The sequence below is a fragment of the Ovis aries genome, chromosome 14 (assembly GCF_016772045.2).
Source record: "Ovis aries strain OAR_USU_Benz2616 breed Rambouillet chromosome 14, ARS-UI_Ramb_v3.0, whole genome shotgun sequence".
In the NCBI taxonomy this organism is placed as follows: Eukaryota; Metazoa; Chordata; class Mammalia; order Artiodactyla; family Bovidae; genus Ovis; species Ovis aries.
Window position 1 is genome coordinate 44,554,544 of NC_056067.1, and position 12,030 is coordinate 44,566,573.

Sequence of the window (12,030 nt, forward strand, 5' to 3'; positions counted from 1 at the left end):
CCATGTATACATCTACATCTTTCCCCTCTGTGATTCAGTCTATTCTTCAAGTATTTTATCTTTTATTAATTTCCCTTTGAAATTTTCATTGTTCAGTTCAGTTCAGTCACTCAGTTGTGTCTGACTCTTTATGACCCCATGAATCGCAGCATGCCAGGCCTCCCTGTCCATCACCAACTCCCAAAGTGCTGGAGTTTCAGCTTCAGCATCATTCCTTCCAAAAAACCCCAGGGCTGATCTCCTTTAGAATGGACTGGTTGGAGTTCCTTGCAGTCCAAGGGACTCTCAAAAGTCTTCTCCAACACCACAGTTCAAAAGCATCAATTCTTTGGCGCTCAGCCTTCTTCACAGTCCAACTCTCACATCCATACATGACTACTGGAAAAACCATAGCCTTGACTAGATGGACCTTAGTCAGCAAAGTTAATGTATGGAAACATAACTGTTGTGGTCCTCTGGGTACAGCAATAAGCGACTAGGGCAGACACTGGTGATTGCTAGTGGCAGGAGTGTGCATATGCTCAGCTATGGGGCTGTAGGTGAGTGCACAGGGGCAGTGATGCATGCATTGTGGTGAGGGTGGGCCCCGTGGAGGATCTGGGTCTGATATCAGGCACAAGTTCAGTTGCTGAGGTCAGAGCTAGTGCCATGTACATGCCTGACTTCAGGACCGGGACTAACTTCGCAGCATCCATGATGGCTGTGCTGAGTTTCAAGGAGGCACTAACTGTCCTGGCTCCTGTTAGGGAGGGTGGAGGGACTCAGCATCAGGAGTCTGGGACATAAAAACCTGTGGACCTTCTGTGCTGAGAGTTGTGGGCACATGGCAGTGGTTGTGCTGGCTGTTGGCTTCCTGCACAGCTTTCCCTCATCTTATTTTGCACTACTTTGTTGCTGCAGCTTCTTAAGTGGACCCCTGAGCTCTGTCAGAGCTGTTTCATTCACATCTGTCTGTCCAATTGTTGTTTTCATTATGAGGGTAGAGACTGGGATCTCCTACTAAACCATCTTGCTGACATTACTCTCTATATACATTTTAGAATCAGTTTGTCACTTTCTACAAACTTCCCACTGGCATATGAGTCAGGATTTCATTGAAACTGAAGATCAATAGAATTGAAATCTTAGCAATATTAAGTCTTTCAATATAGAATCGTGGTGTATGTCTCCATTTATTTATGAATTTTATTTCTCTCACAAATTAGTTTTCATCATACAGGTCTCGCATGTATTTTATTAATTCTGTACCACAGCATGTTTTTGGTGCTGTTCTGGATGATGAATGAAAGTGTTAGTCACTCAGTTGTGTCCAGCTCTTTGCAACTGCATGGGCTGTACTCCACCAGAATCCTGTCTCCATAGACTTCTCTAGGCAAGAATAGTGGAGTGGGTAACCATTCCTTTCTCCCAGGGGATCTCCCAACCCAGGGATTGAACCTGGGTCTCCTACATTGCAGGCAGATTCTTTACCATCTGAGCCACCAGGGAAACTCCATTTTGCATGATATTGTACTTCAATTTCCAATTGTTTGTTTCCAGCATGTAAAATAATCTTGATTTTTATATATTGACTTTTATTTTGGAAATATATTCAACTCACTTATATGCATAATCATGTTTTTGTAGATTCATAGGATTTTCTCTGTATATTATATTTTACTCTGTATATTTAATGTTTTCTCTGAAAGAAGAGAATTTGAATTCGTCTCTTCCAACTGTGCTTTGTTTATTTTTTCTTGCCTTATTGTAGTTTTGTGAGCTTCCAGTCCAATGTTTAATAGAAATAGAAAGCATAGACCTCTTTGCCTTATCCTTAATCATAGGGGGAAAAACTCAGTCTCTTCTTTAAATGCAATGTTAGTTAAAGTCTGCCTTGTTATTTTTGGTGCCTTTTAGTAGTTTGAGGAAATTTTCTTCTATTGCTACTGTACTGAAAGTCTTAATGAATTTTGAATGTTTTCAGTTTCTTTCCTGCATATTTTGATATTTGATAAACACTATTAGCTATTTCAGTTATGCTAAGTACCAATCATATTAAAATATGAACTTCTCTTCCCTTGGCAATGCTTGCAATAGAGCTGTATTTCGTGACTAAATTCCTCAGCAAAAATTTTACAAAAATGTTGGCAGACTGAGGTAGACGGAGTGTGGTGGAAAACAGAGTAACATTCTGCTGAAATTGCTTGTAAAACAGGCACTGTCCCTGTGAAATGTGGTATGTACATGGCCCCACCCTTTCTAACTTGAGCCAAAATACTTCCCTCCCTCTTGAGATTCTCTTATTGTTCTGCGAGAAATAGTGAGCTCATTACTAATTCAGAGCTTACTTGGCCTGTCTGCTTTCTGCCTTTCTTTCCAAAATTTAGCTGCTTTATCTATAGCTCATTCAGCAAACTGTGAATTAGGTACTAGTTTATCAGTGTAAGGAAATATTTACCAATTGGGAATTGAATGCAAAACAACCAAACAAACAAAAAGACCAATATACTAGAGTGAATTTCCTGAGGTAAATGTGAGCCTTAAAGAATCTGCAGATTTATAGCAGTTTATCTTGGGAAGCAGTACAATACCTTCAAGTGTGGACTTTACCGAGCACTCATGTACATGAAGAAATAAAACAACAGTGCTGAAGTAAAAGACACTTTACTGACATGACAGCTGAGAATATCAATCCAAAACGAGCCGGGAAAGAGAAACAAAATGAAGGTATATTTTAAAGTTCTTAGGTAGGTAGGATTATTATTTCAAAAGCCTCCAAGAATTTCTAGCAAGTTTTAAGACTGTTCATTCTTGGTGACTCATATGCAAAAGAAATGGCTATTCTTGAATAATACCTGTTTGAAATTCTTATTCTTTTATGAAAAATCAGATTATGCATAAATCTTTTTTTGGCTATTGAAATTTTTCTGCTAGTTGTTACTCTCACTGTTGCAGTCCTAACTGGCTGAAGAATTTTATTCAGGCTCCCACATATTATTGAGCAGAGTTCCCTGTGCTTATGCAGCTGGACCTTTTTGGTTATCCATTCTAAATATAGTAGGGTGCACCTATCCATTCCAGACTTCTAATATCCTTTCCCTCTATCCTTACCCTCAGCAACAATAGTTTGTTCTCTAAAACTGTGAGTTTCTGTTTTGCAAATAAGGTCATTTGTATCATGTCTTTTCAGATTCCTCATATAAGACATGTTATGTTTCTGTTACTCTAAGTTATATCACTCAGTATGACAGTCTCTAGGTCCATCCATTTTCTGCAGCCTCTTTCTACTCTTGAGTGTCTCTGTACTGTTTCCACTATTTCCTTTCCTTCTCCACTTGAGGAAAAGCCAATCCCCTTCTAGGCCGCAATCTCTGGGCCAGTTGCACAATCATGCCTGCACTGCTGCTGCCTCTATGAATTTATCCCTGCCTTTCTCTCCTCCCTCAGTGCCTCCTGTATGCTTCTTGACCTGACCAAGTATTCTCCTGCAGCAGGGACTCTGCACATGGAGCCCTTCCAGCCTGGAAGGTTCTTCCTCCAGTGGCTGCATGATTTGTTCCCTCATCCTCAGGTGTCTTCGAGTATCACAGGGAAGATTTCCCCAGACTCTTGAGAACTCCTATCAAAGCATTCTGCCTCTGTCCTTCCCCCAAGGCCCTCTGTCTTCTCCCCCTGCCTCATCTTCCCCCAGAGTGCCTCTTCCCTGGGGTCACTGTCTCTCACTCCCTCTTAGGTGATGAAGGGCTGCAGGAGAGTGAGAGCTGTGCTGTGTGTTGCCACATCCCAGGACTAGGAGAGGGCCCCGCATTCGGTAGATGTTGCACATTTGTTAGAATAATGGCAGGAATATTCCATTTCTCTGGAGTCAATAAACAAGAATATTTTTATTTCTATTTACTATATATGTGCTTATGAATATTGCTTAGGATTAAATAAATAAGGTAAACATTTAAAATGTTTGATCAGAATCAAGTAGCTTTTGGCTGGAGGCACCTGGCTGTTCTTTCTCTGAGTCACCTTCAAGTTTACTGAAGACCTGATCTGAAGTTGAGACACAAGGTGTGACCACAGTCAGAACCCTATGCCAAATAGGATTAATATCCGGTAACTGCTCTTGGCAAAGAGGCACCGAGTACTGAGCTGCAGTGTCAGCTGACCTCCGTGGAGCCCCCCCTCACCATGGCTCCTGCTGCCTAGGGGCCACTGCTCTCAAGGTCACCCCACGAGGGGCTCAGGTGGCTGCAGATGTGTCTCAGAGGTTCCTGGGCAGGAAGGTGAACACCCCAAGGCCCAGGCTGCACATGCTGGCTCTTTGTCTTTGGCGGAAGGACTTCTGTGTGGTGGGAACCCTGTCCGTATATCCCATGCCTCTTGTCCTTCAGAAGACACTGCCCCTAGTGCCCTCTGCAGCCCTGTGAGAAGATGAGTCGGGTCTTGGAGTGCTGAATTACAGGTAGCTGTTAGGGATCCAGCCCGGTGCCCTTCCAAGGGTAGCACAGGATCCTCTGAGATGTCCCCGGATTGTGGGGACATTTGGTGACTTCAGGGCGAAGTCATGGTCAGAGTCAATGGAATACAGCACATGTAGCCCATTCCTAATGCCAGTTGTATTTTCAAAATGTATTTTTAATTGGAGGATAGTTACTTTACAATATTATGTTGGCTTTTGCCATACAAGATGATTCAGCTGTAAGCATACATATGTCTCTTGCCTCTTGAACCTCCTCCCATATCCCACCCAATTACACTCCTATCCTGAAAGATGATGCTGTGAAAGTGCTGCACTCAATATGCCAGCAAATTTGGAAAACTCAGCAGTGGCCACAGGACTGGAAAATGTCCATTTTCATTCCAATCTCAAAGAAAGGCAATGCCAAAGAATGCTCAAACTACTGCACCACTCCACTCATCTCACACGCTAGTAAAGTAATGCTCAAAATTCTCCAGGCTAGGCTTCAGCAATACATGCACAGCTAATTTCCAGATGTTCAAGCTGGTTTTAGAAAAGGCAGAGGAACCAGAGATCAAATTGCCAACATCCGCTGGATCATGGAAAAAGCAAGAGAGTTCCAGAAAAACATCTATTTTTGCTTTATTGACAATGCCAAAGCCTTTGACTGTGTGGATCACAATAAACTGTTGGAAATTCTGAAAGAGATGGGAATACAGACCACCTGACCTGCCTCTTGAGAAACCTCTATGCAGCTCAGGAAGCAACAGTTAGAACTGGACATGGAACAACAGACTGGTTCCAAATAAGAAAAGGAGAACATCAAGGCTGTATATTGTCACCCTGTTTATTTAACTTATCTGCAGAGTACATCATGAGAAACGCTGGGCTGGAAGAAGCACAAGCTGGAATCAAGATGGCCGGGAGAAATATCAATAACCTCAGATATGCAGATGACACCACCCTTATGGCAGAAAATGAAGAGGAACTAAAATACCTCTTGATGAAAGTGGAATTGGAGAGAGGAAAAGTTGGCTTAAAGCTCAACATTCAGAAAACAAAGATCATGGCGTCCAGTCCCATCACTTCATGGGAAATAGATGGGGAAACAGTGGAAACAGTGTCAGACTTAATTTTTTGGGGTTCCAAAATTACTGCAGATGGTGATTGCAGCCATGAAATTAAAAGACGCTTACTCCTTGGAAGGAAAGTTATGACCAACCTAGATAGCATGTTGAAAAGCAGAGACATTAGTTTGCCAACAAAGGTCCATCTAGTCAAGGCTATGGTTTTTTCAGTAGTCATGTATGAATGTGAGATTTGGACTGTGAAGAAAGCTGAGCGCTGAAGAATTGATGCTTTTGAATTATGGTGTTAGAGAAGACTCTTGAGAGTCCCTTGGACTGCAAGGAGATCCAACCAGTCCATTCTGAAGGAGATCAGCCCTGGGATTTCCTTGGAAGGAATGATGCTAAAGCTGAAACTCCAGTACTTTGGCCACCTCATGCAACGTGTTAACTCATTGGAAAAGACTCTGATGCTGGGAGGGATTGGAGGCAGGAGGAGGAGGGGACGACCGAGGATGAGATGGCTGGATGGCATCACTGACTTGATGGACATGAATCTGAGTGAACTCTGGGAGTTGGTGATGGACAGGGAGGCCTGATGTGCTGTGATTCATGGGGTTGCAAAGAGTTGGACACAACTGAGCGACTGAACTAAACTGAACTGAACTGAAGTTGTCATAGAGTACCACATTGAACTCCTTGTGTCAAGTTGTTTTTCAATAAAATTTTACTTTGGAATAATTTTAGATTAATGGAAGAGTTGAAAACATTTGTCAAAACTGATAAGCAAGTTTGGAGCATTACTTCTAACTTAACCTCACATATTATTTTTATTTAACCAGGTTGTCCATTAGGTGCTTTTGGATTTCAGAATCCAACCCACAACCTACACACACTGCATTAATTGTCATGTGTCTCCAGTGTCCTCTGCTCTGTGGAGTCCCTCATTCTCTCCTTGTAATAGCTTACACATATGGTGTTTGGTGCTGAGTTCGTGGTCTCTGAAGAAGATTTGACTCCAGGACCAAAGACACAGTTTCAGTAACTCGAAGGTTTGTGCAGCAAAGATTTTTATTTAAAATGACAGGACAGAGAAAGCTTCTGACATGGACATAAGAAGGGGTAGAAAAAGGACCCACCTTCACTATTTTAAGCATGGCATTATATATTTCTCAACTGGCTGGTGAGAACAGATACATAGAATACCTCAAGGTTGTAAGAGTTCCATGAGACCCTTTCTGAAGGCATACATCCTGAGATAACTTCAGCACAAGATTAGCCAGAGAGCATGGGTCCTGCCAGGGAGAATGGTTCCATACAACTTCTCTGGGTGAGATATACTGTTGCTGTGTAATCACCCGTAGAAGTCTTGAGTAACAGGTTCCCTGACAAGCCTTGTTACAATTATAATCTTTAACATAGAGGGTCAGAAGAACATTTCCGTGTTCATAGGTTCTGGACCTAAAGAAAGGCCAGTTCTTGGGTAAGTTCTTGTTGCACAAGGCTTAAGGAAAGCATGAGGGAGAGTGTTCACCTCCTCCTTAAAGGGCCCTGGACTGCCTAAGCTTTAACTCTCTTATGGGTCTGTCATGGTCTTGGCCGTCCCAGGAGGACTGGCTAGGGATGGCAGAAGGACCTCAAAGCTGAATTTGTCTGCTGTTTTATAGCAGACAAATGTAGAGTGGAGGAGGAAACAGCAGCTCTTTCTTGCCTGAAGAAACCCATGGACACAGGAGCCTCACGGGCTACAGTCCATGGGGGTCACAAAGAGTGGGACATGACTGAAGCAACTGAGCACAGCAGAAAGTGGAGTTTAAACTTTGGGTTTTGAGAAAGACAGAGGTGAAGCACCCTTCCTGTCTCCTTACATCAGGGTACACGTGACAGCTGTGTGTCTTACCACTGGCTGTGTCAGCTTTGACTATTAACACTGTGTTTGTTAGACCTGCACTATTTTCCCCTTCTCCTCCTCTCCTCTTTTCTTTGGAGATGAGTTACTAAGTCAAGCCCACGCTCAGGGAGTGCAGGGCAGTATGTTCTCCATCCTTGAGGGGATAATCTAGCTCTGTTATTAGGGATGTTTCAGTAAGAAATGATAGTCTCTTCACCCACATTATTTTAGTTTAGTTTTGTTTAAATGGGCTAGGTCTTTGTGTGGTGTGTGGGCCCTCTCCTTGCAGAGCATGTTCTCTCTAGTTGCAGTAGGAAGGTTTTTAGTTGCCCCAGGGCAGGTGGGAGCTTAGTTCCCTGACCAGGGGTTAAACCAAGTACTGCTGCATTGGAGCGCAGATTCTTAACTACTGGACCTCCAGGGAAGTCCTCATTTATTTACTTAATCATTTGTTTGTATCAGTATGGACTCAAACATATTGCTTTATACTTTGGGTATCATCCAATACTCTGTTACATATTTTGTTTGTCAGAACGTTTCTAGTTTGGCCATTAGGAGTGTCTCACACTTCCTTTTAGAGTTTCAAGGTCCCTTTCATCTTTTGTGCAAACAAACTGCTCTCCTAATGTGGAAGGTTGAGTCTGACACTGAGAGAGTTTTCGCATGTGGAATGCCACCTCTGATGGACCCAGCCCTCTGGGCCTTAGAACTCCTATCCTCAGTGTCCTTTAGGGCTGTGGACCTCAGAGTCTCTGATGCATGAGACAAACCACACAACCTCACAGCTGCTCACTGATGTTTCTGGATAGACTGTGCAGTGCTAGTACCTCTTGAGACCAGGTTCACGGATGGAAGAGGGTGAGACAATCAGAAAGGGCAAGTCTGGACCACTGGGAGTCCAGGATGTTTCCAGGAACTTGCTTCTTTAAGCGTTTGAGAATAGTTGGAAGCATGATCTGAAATTATCAGAATTATCTGTGCTGGAGAAAATCCTCCTGGTGCAGGTCCTGTGAATTCCTTCTTGGGAATGATTTGGAGGCCAAGCCTGCTGTCCAGCAGTGCTCAGGGCCCTGTCTAGGGACTGCAGATGTTAAGATATTTGAAGATGCAGGAAGGCCCAACTCCCCATTCGTATCCCCAGGACTTGACCTTGGGAATAAAGGAAGGATTCTGGATGACCTTTTTTCTACCTGAGAGTGGTGTACACCTGTGCTTGGCCCTCCTGTGATTCCCTCTGCTTTGTCTGGGAGATTGTTGCATCAGAGCCAGGATAGGGGGAAGGATGACCAGGAAAACAGGTCACAGTTGGGGCTGGAATAACAGAGCATTTGGCTCCAAATGGAGTCACTTGTAAATGTCAGCTCCACTTGATCTTTGGCAAAGATGCTACCACAAAATCTCCCTGAGCACTGTTCTCAGAGCAGGATGGGCTTCCAAGTAAACACTCCAAGGTCCAAGAGAACCACCTTTGCCAGATTCTTGGCCGCAGGCCCGTGGTCCTCCTGGGAGGGATGTGGGTTGGGCTTGGGGAGCTAGTGGTTTATAATGCCGCAGAAACGCTGCCCTGAGCAGAGCACTCCAGCTGCCGCCATGATGAAGGGAGCACTGCTTGTGCTGGCCTTGCTGGTGACCAGAGAGCTGACCTTCAAGACGACTGAGGGTAGGAAGGAGGTTCCAGATGACCCTTCTGATCCTTGCCCCTTGTCGTCTCACTGCATCCGCCACAGTGCTGTCCAAGCTGCTTCTAGGGACAGAGTCCGAGGGCAGCTGACAGATCAGTGCCCAGGAGCCCAGCAGAAATTCCTTGAGCCTGTCAGTCTTTGAATGTAGAGGGTGGTGTAGCTGGAGGGATCATTAGCTGTGCAAACCCTGGGGAATATTTTGTTGGCATTGGTGCTCATTGGGAGGGAGGAAGAAGGCTGATATGCCCAGGGATGGTGGTCAAGGCCAGAGGGGTCTCCAGGGATCACCCCTCTTGCTGCTCCCTCTGCTGGGAGGTTTTCTGTCTGGGATGTTAAGCAGTCCTGGGAGAGGCCGGGTCTCTGTGGGAGATGATTCTGGAAGCTTTGGATATGTGACTTCCTATCAAGTGGTGGAAACAGGAACTTCCTACTCTGGTTATTCTTTGACAAGATATTTCCTGTCTTTCCTTCAGCGGAAGCCTGCCCTGTGTTTTATGGCGGGGTTGCTGCGTTGTTACTTGGAAGCAAAACATTGTTGAATTCAACGCTCGATTTGGTTGATACTACTGATGAGGAAAAGGCAGCCTTTGGAAAAGCCCAGGATTGCTTCAATGAGGCGGGATTTGACGCCAAGCTGAAGATTGTAGAACTCGTGGTAATTTACTCTCCTGAACCCGACTCTGCCCTTCCCACTCACATGCATAGTGTGGTATGCCACATGGGAATAGATCAAGCAGTCATGGGATATGTGACAGACAAGATCTATAAGCAAAGAAGCACATGAACAAAACCTTGCTCCACCCTGCAGCACCTGTAATATGCAAGGGTAGTCCATGTGCACATCCAGCCTCTGTTGTTGCCAAATATGCCCACAGCATGCGAATCAACTCACATACAGAATAGGGTTGCGAGGCCAAGTGTGTTGAGACAGGTGATTGTTTTTTTCCTCAGTGAGTGGAACTAGCATTGGAGCAGTAGAATTTTAATGTTTGGCAGGAAAGGAAGCTTTCAGCTCACACACATGTAGGAGTCAAGTCAGCTCTACTTTAGGAATATTGAAAAGGAGCCCCTGGCTTTAGAATCTCTTTCCAGCATGGGGCTCCCTGGCTTTGTAAGATTTCATCACCTCCTCTTTTTCCCACTGTGTGGGCCTTGGGTCTGGCTCAGAGCCCCATTTCTACTGACATATCTACAAGCCTGTTTTTCCACTGTGGTGTTTTGGTGCTTGAGGCTCCTGAGGAGGCTTCTAGGAACCTGTGACTGCTCACCTTGGCTAGCAGTATATCTCCTGAAGAACCATTTTCCTTTATACTTCTTGTCAAACAATACTGGAGATTTTGGATAGTCTGTCTCAACATTTTTTCCTTCAAATTGTCTGTTTAAAATGAGAGGTTTTTTGCAAACAGAGTTTCATGCACTAATAGGAGCACGCAGAGCACATGGGTTTGTTTACGACACCTGCAAGCACATTAGTCCACCCAGCACACCTGACAGAAGAGGCTCAGGTGCAGGAGGTGTGACCCAAACCCAGGCTCCAGCACCTTGCTCCTCCCTCAGGACCCACCCGAGCTGTGCCTTGATGACCCTTATTATCTCCTCCTCTTCCTGGGGTGGCTGGTGGCTAGTTTCCATCCTGACACCTGTGCCTGGGCTATTAGGGAGCCATCCTTCCCCTGGTCCCTGATGGCAGCCTTCTCTCCATTGGTGGGTCTATGGGCAGAGTTTCTTGCTGGGGAGGGAGCTGAATCCCTGAGGGTATAGCATGTGGTGATGCTTGGTAGACAGGATAGCCCTGCTGTGGGCTCAGGTGTTGTCCCTCCTCCTCCTACTCCCTCCCAGGGTTCCATCATCTTTGACAAGGATTGTTTTGGCTATCAAGTGTCCACGGTTGTGAATAGTCTTTTTGGAATAATTCTCAGTGCAGTCTCTTTGGTGAAATAGTCTTTGCCAGTGATGTCTGGTCTACGCTCCATGTGCCGCCCTGTTCTTCTCAACTGAAGCTGGAATCCTGACACCTGTCCCACCTATGTGGTCTCAATCAGTCTTACTCTAATAAAATCACTGCAGCATTGCTCAGTGTGCCCAGTGTCTGTCTGTTGTGGGGAGGGTGTGAAGCAGGAGGTCTTGGGGGATGGTGAGAGTGACCCACGTGGTTACTGTGGATGGGGACTGGGTTACTATGGGGACTGGGATCAGACAGAATGAGGTAAACCTAGGCCCTGTCCTGACAAACTGTGGAACCATGGGCAGGTTTATTGTAACTTTCTCAAGTCATTCTGTCATCTGCTAAATAGGGATTGTGTATGAAGATTAAGCGAAAGAAGATATAGGTAACCCTTGCTATCACAGGCCCGGAGGGATAAAGTTGTTGTTTGTGGCCACAGATAGCATATCTCACTCTGGTCTTTAGCACGGTGGCAGAACCTCCAATCCTTTAAGTGTCCTTTCAGTTACTCATGAGTGACTCAGGAGATGCCCTGAGCAAGCTTGTAACAGGTCCCCTCTTCCTCCTAGTGGCATTCACCATTTTCTAATTGTTAGGTGGGTGACTTTTGAGGAGCCAGACCTTTTGTTTTCAGGGACACTTAGTACCACTGTTGTTCCTGGGTTCTGCCACGGGGACCAGGACCCCCCAGGAAGTCTTGGACCAGGAGGAAGGGAGTGGATGGAAGAAGCTACTCCAGCAGGAATGTTGTTTCCATGGAAACACCTCATGCTGTCAAGTGTGAATTGCAGGATGTGCCACATGACTGAATGTTCCGAATGCCCCAGCCTAGTTCTAGGAGCATGAAATAGGCAGCTGCATTACCAGTAGGACATTTGTGAGGGTACAAGGAAAGGACTAGGTTTTATCCTAGGGTCTAAGCCTCTGTAGGCTACTCTTAGCATAACCACAAAAAGAGTGGCACTGCTGGTAAAAGGTCTCTACCTTCTGGCCGAGCAGGTGAAATCAGGTCACAG

The 12,030-nt window shown here is 45.1% G+C and overlaps 1 protein-coding gene across 1 annotated transcript; it reads left to right on the forward strand.

Moving 5' to 3' along the window:
- The first annotated feature begins 8,957 nt into the window (after positions 1–8,957).
- Positions 8,958–11,141, forward strand: LOC101113168 (secretoglobin family 2B member 2-like). Its single transcript, XM_012190151.4, has 3 exons — positions 8,958–9,047; positions 9,543–9,724; positions 10,909–11,141. The coding sequence occupies exons 1-3, from the start codon at positions 8,978–8,980 to the stop codon at positions 11,008–11,010; spliced, it is 354 nt and encodes a 117-aa protein (XP_012045541.2). The 5' UTR covers positions 8,958–8,977; the 3' UTR covers positions 11,011–11,141.
- Positions 11,142–12,030: the final 889 nt, after the last annotated feature.

Bases quoted from the DNA above. Each gene is read 5' to 3' on its own strand.
- LOC101113168 (XM_012190151.4), top strand. From the start codon at position 8,978: ATGATGAAGGGAGCACTGCTTGTGCTGGCCTTGCTGGTGACCAGAGAG. The intron at 9,048-9,542 runs GTAGGAAGGAGG...TCTTTCCTTCAG, and splicing joins GACCTTCAAGACGACTGAGG to CGGAAGCCTGCCCTGTGTTT. The intron at 9,725-10,908 runs GTAATTTACTCT...ACTCCCTCCCAG, and splicing joins TGAAGATTGTAGAACTCGTG to GGTTCCATCATCTTTGACAA.